Genomic DNA, 15453 nt, shown 5'->3' with positions numbered 1-15453 from the left:
AAGTGAACCTTAATATTCAGTGGGCGGTGAATATTAATGAGCTAGGGGGAATCCCCGCTTCTCGCCAGCCCCCCCGCGCGTTTGTTGATGGGTCGAGAGCCCGCAACCCCACCCCCTCTCTAGATCGGGAGTGGCTTTGTTTTAACTCATTACTGAATGTATTTTAAAAGGTAACTATCGTCAAACAAGGAAAATAAAAAATACCAACATAATTTTGTGATTTTACAAAGCATAATATAACTAATAATTTTCTTAAATTATTGGGGGGGCGGACCCCCCCCAAAGGAATTTTTAGGGGGCTCGGGCCCCCTCGGGCCCCATGGAGTCGGCGCCTATGCCTGTGGCCTTCTGGGGCTGTCAGAACTGCTACGAAGGGCAGGGCCCCCTGTGATTCACGCGTGGAGTCAGTGATGCAGAAATGTTGGAAGGCCAAGGCATTTAAATTCTTGTGCTTCAAGTGACTTAACAAATCTGAAGGCAACTTTGTTTTCTCCACCAGTTCCCTGTTTAGTGGCAGCTCCCTTAGTAAACTTAGGCTACGTCAAGTGCTTGTGCCTGGATTTTCAGACTGCCTTCTTCATCTTTAAAAGTTTCTTATCAAAACTAGTGGTTGTCAAATGTTTAAGAATAAAGTCTTAAAAGCCTCAGCTGCCAAGCCTTTCCTGAATGCCTCATTCAGGTATACATTACCACCACCACCATCCAAATGCTACAAAACCAATTTTAAGATGCAGGCAAATGTAAATAGCTTCCAGCCACACAGCTGGGCAAGTGTGTTCTGAAGGCCCCTCAGCCAACTCCTTGGTGGGTTTTTCCATAGCCATCTATCATGCTGTTTGCTTAGGAAGACACTTGTTGCGATGCAAGCAAAAAATAGAGGTGTTTAGTGTTTTTACATGCTGAATAATAATAGTTTACAACCCTTTGAACTGTACATTTGTGTTTTAGTTTGTTACAGACCAACCAACCCTCTGTTAATGCGCTCCCAGTTACTCTGGGTCAAAAAGTTCATTCTCTGGAAATTTGGATGTTAACAGAAATTAGTGAGGACCAGCTGATAAGTCCAGCTTCACCCCTGCTTTGCATGACAGCTGTGTACCTGAGCTTTGCATGCACTTTTCGTTGCTTGTTAATAATGGTTCCAAGAAGTAACAAAAGTCTGAAATTAGGCTCACTCTATGCAACCTTCCCCCTCCTTTTCAGTTTTCTATCTCCCAATCCTATTAACATTTTTCTTTAAATTCAAATGGATGCAATGATATGCAGATTCTGGCATGAATCTACATAGGTAAAACTTTTCACTTTATTTCTACTGCTGTAAAATCCCAAATAATTTTGCCAAGTATTAAATCTCAATAAGCAAAGCTAGAACTAAAACTTCTGATAAGAACCTTTTCTACTTCTATAATAGTTTTTAAAAAATCAACCTTCCCCCCCCCCGCCCAACTTGGCCTTTTAAGCAATACTAATGGAGCAAGTCTTCACCTAACTCATGAAACCGTTTGACTCTCTCTTTTAGAGAATCTGACTTAAAAAAAGAAATTGATGAAGAGAGAACATCCTTGCAGAAATCCATCAGTATTACTAGTGCCTTGATCACAGAGAAAGATGAAGAACTGGAAAAGCTCAGAAATGAGGTACTATTTTTAGAAACACCGTCTGCTGACTTTTAGCTGGTTTGCAAAATATACCCTTCAGTTCGGGTGATGAGGTGGGCTGGTATGGGATAAGACATATAAAAATACAATATAAAAAAACCTTTCAAATACAGTGGTACCTTGGTTTACGAACTTAATCCATTCCGGAAGTCTGTTCTTAAACCAAAGTGTTCTTAAACCAAGGCATGCTTTCCCATAGAAATTAATGCAAAATGGATTAATCCATTCTAGGCTTTTAAAAACAACCCCTAAATCAGCAATTTAACATTAATTTTACTATCTAACGAGACCATTTATCCATAAAATGAAAACAATAATCAATGTACTGTACTATAACATACATAAAACAATATTGTAGATGATAAAAATGAAAATTAAAAAAAAAAATCTTACCTGCACTGATGAGAGTCATTGTTTGGTTGGAGGGCTTTTATCCATTTCCGCAGTCAATCAATCAATCAATCAATCAGTTGCTGAACTGGGTTCCACACAGTTCCCACCCACCCCCCACGCTGCTGTGGGAAATGCTCCCTAGAGCGTGCGTCTCCCACAGCAGCTGGAGGGCAGGGAGTTGCCCTACCCAAGATGTGTGCAGAAACACCCAGTCAGGCAATTCTAAATTTTCTTGTACAAATCTGAGGGATCAGAAGAGAAGAATATTCATAAAAGTCTAAGCTCCTGAAACACCTGAAGGAGCGTTATACCTGAAAGATGGTCTCCACCCCCATCGTTCAGCCCGGACACTGAGATCCAGCGCCGAGGGCCTTCTGGCAGTTCCCTCATTGCAAGAATGAGGTTAGAGGGAACCAGGCAGAGGGCCTTCTCGGTAGGACGCCTGCCCTGTAGAACGCCCTCCCACCAGATGTCAAGGAAATAAGCAGCTATCCTATTTTTAAAAGACATCTGGAGGCAGCCCTGTTTAGGGAAGTTTTAAAAATTTAATGCTGTATTGTTTTTAACACTCGATTGGGAGCCGCCCAGAGTGGCTGGGGAAACTCAGCCAGATGGGCGGGGTATAAATAATAAATTATTATTAATAATAAAAACAACAACACCCTTACTAAAATGCTGAAAAAGAAATGAAAGCGATTGTAAATTCTCAGCACACACTTTTCAATACTTCTGGTGTATATTTTTTTTTACGTAGTTTCCTTGTGCAGTGTTCAAATTTTGCTCAAATCTGAGGGATCAGAAGTATGTATATATTCCTCAGTTCAGGTGCATTCCGTAAATATTTATGCGCACAGCCAGAAAAAAAAAGGAGCGCAGAGGAATTTGTGGGCATGGAAAGGGAAGTAGCAGAAAGTGCTTATGGCTCCTGAAAGGTTCCCCACCAAGGAATGTGGCCCTCGGGCTGAAAAGGATTCCCTCCCCTGAGCCGCCGCATCCTCTCTTTGTTTAACTTTTGCAGGTGACCGTGCTCCGTGGAGAGAATGCCACTGCGAGGAATTTGCATTCCGTAGTTCAGTCTCTGGAGTCTGATAAGTTGAAACTTGAACTAAAAGTAAAGAACCTGGAGCAGAAGCTCAGAGAGAGCCAGAAACAGCCACGTGGCTCCTCAGGTAAAACCAGCTCTGGTCTGCTGGCTGTATCTTCGCTGTGCAGCTCACTGAAAGTGAGTTGGCTGCAGGGTATATTGCATCTCGGATCCCATCGGATGACAGAGTTAAGTCCCTTCATGTGGTGGTAAAAACCTGCATCACTTAAGTGACTTGTTAGTTCAGTTAGGGGTGAGATGCCACATTACGTAGGGGGTTGGTGTTACCGCTTGATAACCTTTGGGATGTGAAAGGGCCATCACTGGATTCCAGCAGCAACAGAATCCTAAGTAACTGTCTTATATTCTGTAGTACTCAAATATGTTTCTGTATCTTTGGAAACAAAGTAGGAGAAGCCCTTTGGGGTTGTAACTTTTCAGGGGCCCTTTGAACCTAATATTGCACTCAACAGTGAGAATGTTACCACATGGTAGTAGTTTAACAGCTTGAGTGGATGTGTAATTTATAGACCTGAATTCCCTTCCCTCCCAGATGTCCACTCTGCAACCATGACCATCTCCTGTTCTAACTGGAGAGCAAACACAGATTACCATTCTCCCAAGGGTTGCCACAGTGAGCATGTAATCACGGAATAAACTGCTCAGAATGTGTGGTTGTCACATGTGGTGACAATCATCTTACTCTGTACATTGGCATAAGGATACTGCTGGTCAGTTCCCTGCCTTAGAAAAGTGGGGCTACTTCAGTTGTTCATGCATGGATTTTCAAACAATAGGTTTGCAGGCATTTGGTTTCAGATTTATAACTTGCAGGCTTTGAAACTCTGGAACCTGAAATAATGGTCCCCATATTCATTTATCAAAGCACCCTCAGAAATAAGCAAGGCATTTCAATAGTCAGAGACTTTGATTATCAGTTTAATGCTGATATTACCATACTGTTAAGTAGCATGAGACTCCATGCACCTAGTAAATTCATTTAACAGAGAGATGGGATAATATGGTTTCAGATGATTGGGGAGGAGTGTTTTTTCCTCATATTGCCATCCAATGCGTCACTCCTGTTGCATGTCTGTGTTTAAGACCTTTCACCACCACACCACCCACCATGTAATATGCTCTGCAGTACTAACTTGTAGACCAACTTGGGTTTGCATCAAGAGTATCACTTGCAGCCGGAACTGTTTTCTGGTTCAACCATGTTCCTTTTGCAAAATCACTCCAACTTTGCTGCATTTGCTCCTTTGTTAAAAGGAATATGGGATTTGTGTGTGGTTTAAATTGCTGCTTTTACTTTTCCTTGAACAATCAAGTTCACTTATAACAAAAAATGTATTTTATTTATTGTTAACTCACTCTAGTAAGCTAATCACTTTGAGATCTGATTATGATTTCAAAATACTTTGAAAAATAAGTCGCAGAATGCAGCATTTTATAGCTGAGGAATCAAATAAAAACATATGGAGCACCAGGTTTAAAAAAGATCTAAAATAAAACCTTGTAAAGTCTTTACATGGTTCAATAAAGATGGCAGAGTATTCCCTGGTCACCCCAGACATCACTTCCGAAGGTAAGAGATTTGGAGCAGGGTTTTCAAACATTGTCCTAATATATGGGCAGGTTCTTGCAGAACCAAGTATCCTAGTCCCTTCATGCCATTTTGAGCTTTAAAGGTAAGAATGAGGAGCTTGAAATGTGCTCAGAACCAGACCAGTAACCCACACTACAGTTTCAAAGCAGGCATGAAGATTTTCCAGGGGCAGTCTTAGGTACAGCTCACTACATTACTCCAATCTGGAAGTTTTAATCAGAGTATAGATATGAGGCCAGATTTCCTTTTCTTTCTCTCCCTCTCTCATATCTCTCCATTTCTCTCCCAGCCCCCCTGGTTCTCTCCTAAATTCCAGTTGTATCAGCACATAAGTAATGATTATTTGCTGGAAATATTTTCATATGTGTTTTTTTCTTCTTCTTTTCTAAGATGACACAGCCAGTGATGCCCTCCAGGATGAAAATAACCAAGAAAGCCAGGTATTTCTTATACCCTTGGCCCCATGCAGAAATAGACTGTTGGCTGCAAAGCAGCATTTCACGGGTTGGTTACGCGTACGATTAACATGGGATGACTCCTACCTCATTTGTTTCTGATGGGGAGGGGGAAAAAATGATGTCTTAATTTGCGTAAAGAAAAGCAACCTGTGAAAGAGTGATTGGTAGGGCAGCATCCCAGAGATGGTGGTGCCTGACTGGCTGAGTGAAGGATGAGCCACTGGTGGGGGGTGAATAAGGTATGACTGGATATAGGAGCTGCTCAGGCGTACTTAATTTCTGGTAGTGGAACCACGTCTCTTCCCTTCCGACCCTTCTCTGGGCCCAGTGACTTAATCTGTCTCTCAGGATTAAGAGCTGGGCCTAACATCAGCAGTGAGATTTGTCATTTCTCAGATCAGAAAATATTTGAGTAGAATTATTGCATTATCAGACATTAGAAATTGCCTCCAAAACCAAATAATAATAATAATAATATTTATTTTTTTATACCCCGCCCATCTGGCTGGGCGGCTTCCAACAAAATGTTAAAATACAGTAATGCATCAAACATTAAAAGCTTCCCTGAACACGGCTGCCTTCAGATGTCTTCTAAAAGTCTTGTAGTTGTTCTTTTTGACACCTGATGGGAGGGCGTTCCACAGGGCGGGTGCCACTTCCGAGAGGGCCCTCTGCCTGGTTCCCTGTAACTTGGCTTCTCGCAGTGAGGGAACCACCAGAAGGCCCTCAGTGCTGGACCTCAGTGTCTGGGTAGAACATATCCATATCAGTTTCTAATCCTGCCCCATAATATGCAAAATCACTGCACCCTGATTCCTTTTATGATGGATCCTTTCCACCCATACTGGAATGGGGAGGGGCTGCAGCTCAGCAACAGACCACTTTTGTGGCATGGAGAAGGTCCTGGGTCCAGGTCCCTGCACCCATCATTGGCTTAGGCTCTGGAGAGCTGCCTCAAATCAGAGCAGACTGACTACCAAGCATCTGTCTTGGGTAAAAGGCAGTGAGTAAGCCTGGGTAATATATTGACGTATTGCCCAGGACCAGTATGAGGGCCAGACTGCGATGGTGACTTCACTCAGTGGTATATGGCTGGTGAAACTGCCACTACTCCTGAGCCCCTCCAGCACCCAGCACAGCAAAGGAGAGACAAGCTGTAACCGGGTGCTGGAGGCAGTGGGACTCAGGAGCCACGGCGGTTTCACCAGCCATATACCACTGAGTGAAACCGACATCATGGTTGGTCCCTCATACCAGCGCAGAGGGAGAATCAAGCTGCATCGGTGAGGCTCCAATACAGCTTGTTCCTCCCTATGCGTCATTAAACTGCTTGGCTGAGGAGAGCCAGCTGTCCTCTCCTCACTGGCTCTCCTCAGCCAAGATGTTTTATGGAGCCCTCGACCCGCCACCAGCTCGCACGATACATTGGTGGGGTAGGGGCGCTCCTTAACTGCTCCCACTCCCCAGCTGCTAGTGCGCAAGTGGGAGAAGGACTGGGGCTCCCTCAGCTGGTGGGGGGCAAGCAAGCGGCCTCTTTCTCCAAGGAGAAGGAGGTTGCTTGCCTGTCCCCTTCCCATTGCCAGCAAAGGCAAAGGAGCCCTGCTGGCGGAGCCTGTCTGGGCTCCCTCCATCTTGGGGCGTGGTCTGGCTCACTCGGCTGTCAGGCGGGAGCCTCCCCACAAGCTGAGCAGTGGACTTAGGCCAGCTGCATTGGCCCTGACCTGCAAGGCTCTGGGGTGAAAGAGCCTCAGCTGCTGTGATGAGAGCTGTGGCAGTTTACCCAGCACCTCAAGGGATGGGGCCAATGCAGCTTTTTTTCAGCATTGCGGTATATCGCCAAACCACAATGTTTGACTGGTGATGCACCGCAACGTTAAAAACCTAATATCACCCAGCCTAGTGATGAGTTTCATTAGGAACTGATAGCTACCAGCTCAGCAGATTTTACAGGCTCCTTTTTTTGGGTACAGCAAGAGTGACTGTATCCCACTGTCTCTCTCACACACACACCCCCCCACAAAGGCCGACATGCACACACAGACTCAGGACTCACACACACCCTCCAACATTTCTCTGATGAAAATACGGACATCCCATTCCATATAATCTTACTATTTATACCCCATGCATCTTACTGGGTTGCCCCAGCCGCTCTGGGCAGCTTCCCATATATAAAAAAACATAATAAAACATCAAACATTAAAAAAAACCTCCCTTATACAGAATTGCTTTCAGCTTGGGGGGTCACATATCTCCCTGCCCTCCAACATTTCTCCATTGAAAATAGGGCCATCCCAAGGAAAAGTGGGACATTCCGGGATCAAATCAGAAACCGGAGCAGCTTCTCTAAGTCAGGGACATCCCTGGAAAATAGGAACACTTTGAGGGTCTGACACACCACGCAAGAAGAATGAAAACACACACAAATAAACCGATACACAATGATCTCCTGCTGACTCAGGGACAAAGAGCACACTCGTCCCCTTCGGTGTGGAAAGTTAATTGAACCTTTAGAGAAGCCCGCCTCTGCAGAGCAGAGAGAGAGCAACTGTGCTGGGAAGAGAGGCTCCTGCACTGGCCCTCCTGAAACCCCTGGAAAGCCCCTTTTCCAGGCTGCAGCTTCATCACCCAAAGTGGGGTAAAAGGCTGGAAGGGCAAGCTTAGATATTGTATCTGCCAGGACTTCTTCAGTGTAATACACTTCACATAGGCTTAATTATAACTATAGTATAATTAACATACTAATGCTTGCTTGCTTTTTCTCCCCCCCCCCCACCTTCCCTTGCTTTCATCTGCCTCTGGGAACGTTTTTCTCCAATCAGCATATGGTTTGTTTCCACTTTCTCTCCTTTTTTAAATAGCTTTGTCAGTTTCAAGCTTTTTGCTGTGGGCACTTCTCACTGTCTTATCCCTTGTGCGGCTGCCCCATAGTTCTCCTCTGCTTTGCCTTCTGTAAGAGGAATAGTCCTCTCTTTAGTGCAAAGAGACAGGGGGGTGCTAGCTATTCAAGCTTAGGGGCACAGGCCCATGGCACAAGGTTGCAGAAAAATGGCATATGCTAATTGATATGGATAGATGCATATTTAGGGCCACTTTCAGGGTGGGGGGTAAACCCCAGCTCTGGCTTCCAGAGCTTACCCTGAGCTATGGGGTGCCCACAGGATTTTCTAGACCCAGTGCAGGTGCACCCAGTGGTCCTGCAGAGCAGCGTAAACTGTATACAAAACAGCCCAGAGAGACAGGACCCATGCAGAAGATCTAGGGTTTTGTTCTCCTGGACCACCCCCTTGATTGTACCCAAGTAAAGGAGGAAACCTGCACTATTCTAGGAACTTTTACATGAATAAATTGACACCTGTCCTAGAAGGATGCCCTGGGTGTTATGAGCCAGCCTTTTGGATACTGAACCACCAGGGTTAACTATTAAGGAAATCTGCCAGAGGACAGTACTTGGGGGTGTCATATATTCAAAGAGATATCATGGGGGGGGGGGAAGACCCATCGGAATAAACAAGGGGCAGTTTTTTTAAAAAATTGGGAATTCTCCGACACAAAAAGGTTGCAGCTTTGGGGGCTTTTAATTTAAGCAAATAGATTTTTTGGCCCCAAAACAAAAATTAGTCATTTTTTAAAAAAAATATAAATTACCTTCTTAAAGCCAAGTTTTGACAGCTTTTAGTGCTCCCCTGCTGTGATGCCAAAAGCCTTGTTCTGCCCCACAAAGACTCCAGGTACACACACACACACAGGCACTTTTCTGTTTTTTTCTGGGTGCTCCCACAGGTCCTCTGATGCGAAACACTTTTCTTTTTGCCCCCAAAGCATCCCAGTAATTAAAAAAAGAAAAATCATTTACATTTTTCTTTTCTATTTTGCTGAGTGCTCCCATAGTTTCTTTGATGCCAAAAGTTTTTTTTGTGGCTCGCCAGTCATACAAAAATAAAAATTGGCCACATCCACTTTTACACTTCAGCTCTCAGGATTGTTGGTCAATGCTGCTTATGGCCCAAAAAAGTTTAGCTCCCCCTGGTTTAAAGACAAGGTGACTAACAGAAGATGTGACAGAGGTCTGTAAGTTTATGTATGTTGTGGAAAGAGTGAATAAATAGTGTGTGGGGAAAGGGATCCTCCATGGTCCATAAGATTTGAATATGGGGTAACCCAATAAAATGAATTGGCAGTAGATTTGGAACAGACAAAAGAAATTACATCACACACTGCAGAATTTATGGAAGTCACTAAATCAAGACACAGTGGTTGTCAGTGACTTGGGTGACTAGAGAGATTTGTGAAGAGCAGGAGCAGCTCCTTGTCATGGTGGCTCCATGGAGCCTCTGTGTCCCCGGCTGATGCCTTCATCCCTGCTGATGTGCTGCTCAGAGGCATCTGGTTCTCTAAGCATATGGAGTGTGTACTGGAAGGTTTGATCAAGTCCCTCTCCAAAGACTCCCAAGTGAGCTTAGCTATCACAGGATAAGTTGACAGGTCTCCTTAGAAAAGACCCAGAAGCAGACAACCAAAATGTTCCAGGGGGCTGGAAAAATCCCCCTTTATGAAAGGTTTTTCGTTTGGTTTAGAAACAAGGGAGGGAGCATAATAGGGGAGTATAAAATTATGCGTAGTGTTGAGAAAATGGAAACAGAATCTGTCATGATACTAGAAACAGGTCATCAGAGCAAAACATGTTTATCTAAGAGAATTGCTATCCTGTGCATTACGGTTTTCCAGCTCTGACAATTCACTCCTCTACATACCATGAGGTTTATTAATATTTGTTTAATGCTTAAAAATGTTCTATGTTTAAAAATAAAAGTTACAAGCATTCTATTTATGAATAAATTAAGTCAGCACAATTTCTTTCTGTGCCCAATTTCTGCCCTATTCATTGCTTACATCACATGCTGTATTTTTTAAAACCTTCAGCTTAAATATTCTGAGTTTATAATCCTGTCTCTTCTTTCTTCCACCATGTACCCTTCAGATTGACTTTCTAAATTCAGTGATCGTGGATCTTCAAAGGAAAAATGAAGAACTGAAATTGAAAGTGGAAATGATGTCTGAGGCAGCACTCAACGGCAATGAGGAAGAAGCTATTAATTATGACAGGTTGGTTACTTACAATATCAGCTGGAAATCTTGGTAGCATTTTAGAATTGAGGCTGTTGAACTGGCCTCATCAAATGCCAGCCAGAAATTCCTGAAGTATTACTGTGGTTTTCAAACTGTATACTTGCAAGTAACCCTATTGAAGAACCTCGGCACTGCAGAGGATCCTGGGCCATCTGCAGAGTGCACACTCCGTTCATGGGGCTCACAGAGTGAGCATTTTAGACCTCCCCATGGCCACTAGGTCAATTGAGAGATGACCTCAGACACCCCCAGGGACTTCCTGCAACTGTGCATCACACAGTTATGGTGGACAGGCTATCTTTGGGGAGTTATTTCACCAGTATTGACCTTCTAATTGACAAACACTTGGTAAGCTTCTGAGGAACCTCTGAGTGCCCAGAAAGGATTTTAAAATGCTATGGCTATGTCACTACTAATTCACATCATGCACCTTTATTTACTGTTCATCTTTACTAAGCTGAGTGTCATGATTAAGCCACTGTTTTCATGGTGCCAGTGTGGATAGAGCTTTGACTTCCTCCACCCCAGTGAATTTGATTCCCACATACAGATGGCAGGAAGTGAGTTAACAGCTACCCCATCTGAGACTCGCTGAAACTTTGACCCACAATTGTCAAGGATATAGACAAGTTAAGATTTTAACCCTGTTTCTCTTTAGTGCATGACTCCCAGACTAGTCAAGGACACGGGACAATCCTCTTTTTAATTACTCTAAAACCTTGGTGTGAATTTCAGACTGTTTGTATCCCTATTCCCCCCCCCCCCCGCAAATACGTTGAGATACGAGAAATCTCTGCAGTTCACAACAAGCAGTAATGTATTTCTGTGTAGGTTTCCAAGGTAAAGTGTGGAAAGCTTCTGCAAAAGGCAGATGATCTTGCCTGCTGGCCCAAACCCTCCCAAATCAGTACAAAAACAGGAAGTGTTTTGATCTGAAGGCAGCCCTGCTGAAGGAAGTTTTTAATATTTAATGCGGTATGGTTTTTAACACTCAATTGGGAGCCGCCCAGAGTGGCTGGGGAAGCTCAGCCAGATGGGCGGGGTATAAATAAATTATTGTTGTTGTTGTTATTTTATTATTTCCTATAGATTTCCTGTCTCTTTAGAATCACTGTTCTCCGTAAAAACATAATGAAATTCTAGTCTTACTTAGCAAATTTTGATCTTGGCAGTGAGGAAGAAAACCAAATCAAGAAGAAGCCTCGCCTTTTCTGTGACATTTGTGACTGTTTTGATCTCCATGACACTGAAGATTGTCCAACTCAAGCACAGGCGTTAGACGAACCTCCACATTCGACTTACCATGGCAGCCGAAAGGAAGAGCGCCCCTATTGCGAAATCTGCGAAGTGTTTGGGCACTGGGCTACAAACTGCAATGACGACGAGACCTTCTGATGCAGGAGAGGACCAGGGAAAAGAAACTTTGCTCTGTGCATTAGTCGGACCATGTCCACCCCCAGCCATTGAGGGGCTGATGGCGCCGGAAAGAAAAGGACAGCCACCCTTGCCCTCACCAACCTCTTCACAACCAACAGACATAGAGATATTTTGGTCTTCCATAGCAAAATAACTTTATACCGCCCTAAGTTAAATGAAAATAGAAATAAATAATTTACTAGGCAGATTGCTGCCATTTTCTTTTCCAACTTCTGGGTTTGCATTATCTTCAAAGAGGAACTTCCCATATGTCATGTTGTTTAGCTGTAAGGGGGAAACAGCAACACTAGTTATGTTTTAGCTTATTTAAAGACCTTAAAATTATGCTGTTAATTTTCATATTTGCACTATGCTCTTAAAGCTGCAGTTGTACGTTTTTAGATTTTGTAAAGTTTTCAACACTGGAATGAGTTAAGAGATGAGCTCTTCTTTATTATTTTCAACTGCTCAGTTATCTCTTGTTCAAAGAATACGTGAGCTCTGGTGCACTACCTAGAGATCAGTAGTGCCTTTATTCAGCAAGATTTCTTAATGGTGTGAAATTTTGTTTAGAAAAATATCATGAAGCAGGTAAGCCAACAAGCTACTGTGCAGAAACTTTTTATAACAAAGCCTCTAAGCTGCGCACATGGACGGACCTCCCTTTCCACGTTCTTTCAGCTTCTGTAGAGTTGTACATAATAAGTACATATATAAATATATTTAAGAAAAAGGTTTATATTTTGAAAAATTCTTGTTGTCTTTAGTGCTTCTTTTCATCTGAACTCCTCAGAGGACCTTTGTGCACAGCACAGTCACTTGATTTAATAACTTTAGATAGCCTCAATCTTGGGAGATTTTTTCTGACTGAGTTTATTTTGTGTGTGTTTGCAAAAAAAAGAAAAAAAAATCAGCAAATTTGTATCCTGTAAAAGGTTTTTATTAAAGCCCATTCACAAATCAAGACTTTTTAAATGAACAAATAATTTATTTATTTGCCCCTTGGTCTGAATTTAGTTCCAGATGAATGTATAACAGAAAATTCAATATTTAAGAATTATGGATTTTCTAAGAAGCAAAAAAAACCCTATATGAAATGAAGAAAATGTAAAACCAACAGGCTTGTGCTGTTATGGGTGAAATCGTGCCATGCATTGAAGTGGATGTAAAATTTCTGATGGAGTTAATGCTGTGGGTCACTGAACCCAAGTCAAGGTGACACCACTTAAGCTGGTTTAGGTCTCTCTTCTTTTGAATGTCTCAAAAACAAATGTAAAAAAGAGAAGCTATATGTTCCCTGCTCTCTGTACATTAGAGGAATTTAACTCTTGTATAACTTTGTGTGTGTGTGTGTGTGTGTGTGTGTGTGTGTGTGTATATATATATATATATATATATATATATATATGCGCACCTCTGATGTATTTTTCCTCCAGATTACAGACAGTATTTGGCATATGAGTACAATTTAATGTAATTGTTGGAAATTTGGAGTAATGAATGTATAAAAGGGTTAGGGAAAAAAGCAGGGAAATCAGTATTAAACTAAACGGAGTGTACTGTAGCTTTAATAAAACGGTTATTCTCTTGTCACCTGTGTTGTTTTTCTTTTTCTTTGAGATTACAAAACCCAGAATGCCAAACTGCTTACAAGCCATTTAGGCATATAAGTGGGTAAGTAAACAAATAAAAATTCTGCAGTGCGCAGGTTGAACTGGGACCAGGCCCAAGAAAGTGTTAAGTCGGCTCTGTGACAGGTTCTGCTCTTTTTGTTTGTCGTCATCACTTAATGCTAAACAAGTTTTTTATCATCTTATTAGGGTGCAATGGTTTTTCATCAGGTTTGCTAAGAGGAAATTTGGGTGTGAGAAGCAAGAGTTCTTACTTGTGTCTCAGGCAGATGTGGGTAGCCAGGTGCCTTCTTTTTTTATAATTATATTTTATTAATTTTCCATCAAAAAACATACAATCACACCACAATACAACTTCTATTAATTTTTCCATTTTTTTACTTCCTTCAGCCTCTCTGCCAATCATCCAAATTATAACTTCTTTAATTACACATTTCCAAATTTTACTATTGCCTTTATGCCTACCCCCATTTCTATTTTCCCTTTTTACAATATTTCTTATGTTGTTACAGTGGTGCCCCGCAAGACGAATGCCTCGCAAGACGAAAAACCCGCAAGACGAAAGGGTTTTTCGGTTTTTGCGACGCTTCGCTAGACGATTTTCCCTATGGGCTTGCTTCGCAAGACGAAAGCCCATAGGGAAATCTCCGGGGACCTCTTTTAAATGCTGGCGGTGGGGAGCAAAGCCTTTTCCCCCCCTCCGGACTTCAGAAGAGGTCCAGGAAGGCCGGCGGGGGCGAAAGGCTTTGCTCCCCACCGCCAGCATTTTAAAAGCGGTCCGGGATAGCAGGGAAGCGCTTCCCGCTATCCCGGATGGCTTTTGAAGGCAGGCCGGGGGGGGGGAGCAAAGACTTTTGCCCCCCGCCAGCCTTCAGAAGCGGTCCAGGACCTCTTCTGAAGGCGGGCGGGGGGCAAAAGTCTTTGTCCCACCTGCCTGCCTAACCGGGGGCTTTTAAATCGCCCCGGGACTGTCCGGTGCGATTTAAAAGCCCCCGGACGGCTTTTGAAGGCAGGCGGGGGGGAGCAAAGACTTTTGCCCCCCGCCAGCCTTCAGAAGAGGTCCTCGATGAACTTTTGATCTCGTAGATATCTGATCTTCCCAGTCAGTTTATCAAGTTCTGCATAGTCCATCAGCTTCATTCTCCACTCCTCCAACATTGATATTTGTTCTTGTTTCCATTTCTGGGCCAGTAATATTCATGCCACTGTTACTGCATATTGGAAAAGTTTATGATCCTTTCTATTTATTTTATTTCCGACGATTCCTAAGAGAAAGGCCTCTGGTTTCTTAACAAATGTATATTTCAACATTTTTTTCAGTTCATTATATATCAACTCCCAGAAGCTTTTCACTTTCTTACATTCCCACCACATATGATAAAATGTACCATCTTTTTCTTTACATTTCTAACACTTCTTACATGTTTTATACATTTTTGCAAGTTTTACTGGTGCAATATACCATCTATATATCATTTTCATAACATTTTCCTTTAATGCAGTATATGCAGTGAATTTAATACTTTCATTCCATAGTTTTATCCAATCATTAAATTGTATATTGCCAGGTGCCTTCTAGATGTTGGACTCCCAACTCCCAGCAAAATCTGGATAGTCCCAGGTCAGTTATCCCTGCTCTAAGACAAACCTTTGAGAGTTTTAAACTGCAGTCCTATACACACTTACCTGGAAGTGAGCCCCATTAATGCAGTAGCACTTCCTTCTGAGTAGACATGCACTGATAAGAGGTGGGAAGAGAGAGGCGGGAAGCTAGCCGCTTAAGGTTCCAGTAGGAGCAAGAAATACCACGATGTGAACCCTTTATAAGACATCTGAACCTAGAATCGGGAAAATGTTTGCCTGCTCCAATACCTGATGACTTCCCAAAAGTAGCCCTATATCATCCCCTCCCCTACAATGCACATGTTGACACCATTTATGACTCAGGCATTCTATCCAAGCCCACCAATGTTCCCAGCCCTTATTTTATGGATATACCAAACTAGTGTATCTTCTTGGCACTGCCTTAGACAATTTATCATACTTCTGTATCTGTTTAATAGCAGGTAAC

The 15453-nt window shown here is 42.8% G+C and overlaps 1 protein-coding gene across 15 annotated transcripts in view; it reads left to right on the top strand.

Annotated features, from left to right (window-relative positions):
* CLIP1 (CAP-Gly domain containing linker protein 1) overlaps positions 1 to 13344 on the top strand; it is a 105287-nt gene extending 91943 nt beyond the window's left edge. For all 15 annotated transcript variants that reach the window (XM_081892885.1, XM_081892880.1, XM_081892875.1 and 12 more), the window contains 5 exons: positions 1520 to 1637; positions 3070 to 3220; positions 5138 to 5187; positions 10187 to 10311; positions 11508 to 13344. In XM_081892885.1, the coding sequence (XP_081749011.1) occupies positions 1520 to 1637; positions 3070 to 3220; positions 5138 to 5187; positions 10187 to 10311; positions 11508 to 11730 (667 nt within the window). In that variant the 3' untranslated portion in view covers positions 11731 to 13344. The remainder of the gene's footprint in view (positions 1 to 1519; positions 1638 to 3069; positions 3221 to 5137; positions 5188 to 10186; positions 10312 to 11507) is intronic.
* The last annotated feature ends 2109 nt before the right edge of the window (positions 13345 to 15453 follow it).

Source organism: Podarcis melisellensis (assembly GCF_964234715.1).
Source record: "Podarcis melisellensis genome assembly, chromosome: 16".
Taxonomy (NCBI): domain Eukaryota; kingdom Metazoa; phylum Chordata; class Lepidosauria; order Squamata; family Lacertidae; genus Podarcis; species Podarcis melisellensis.
The sequence above is the reverse complement of the archived record's forward strand: the minus strand, read 5'-3'. Positions and strand labels throughout refer to the sequence as shown.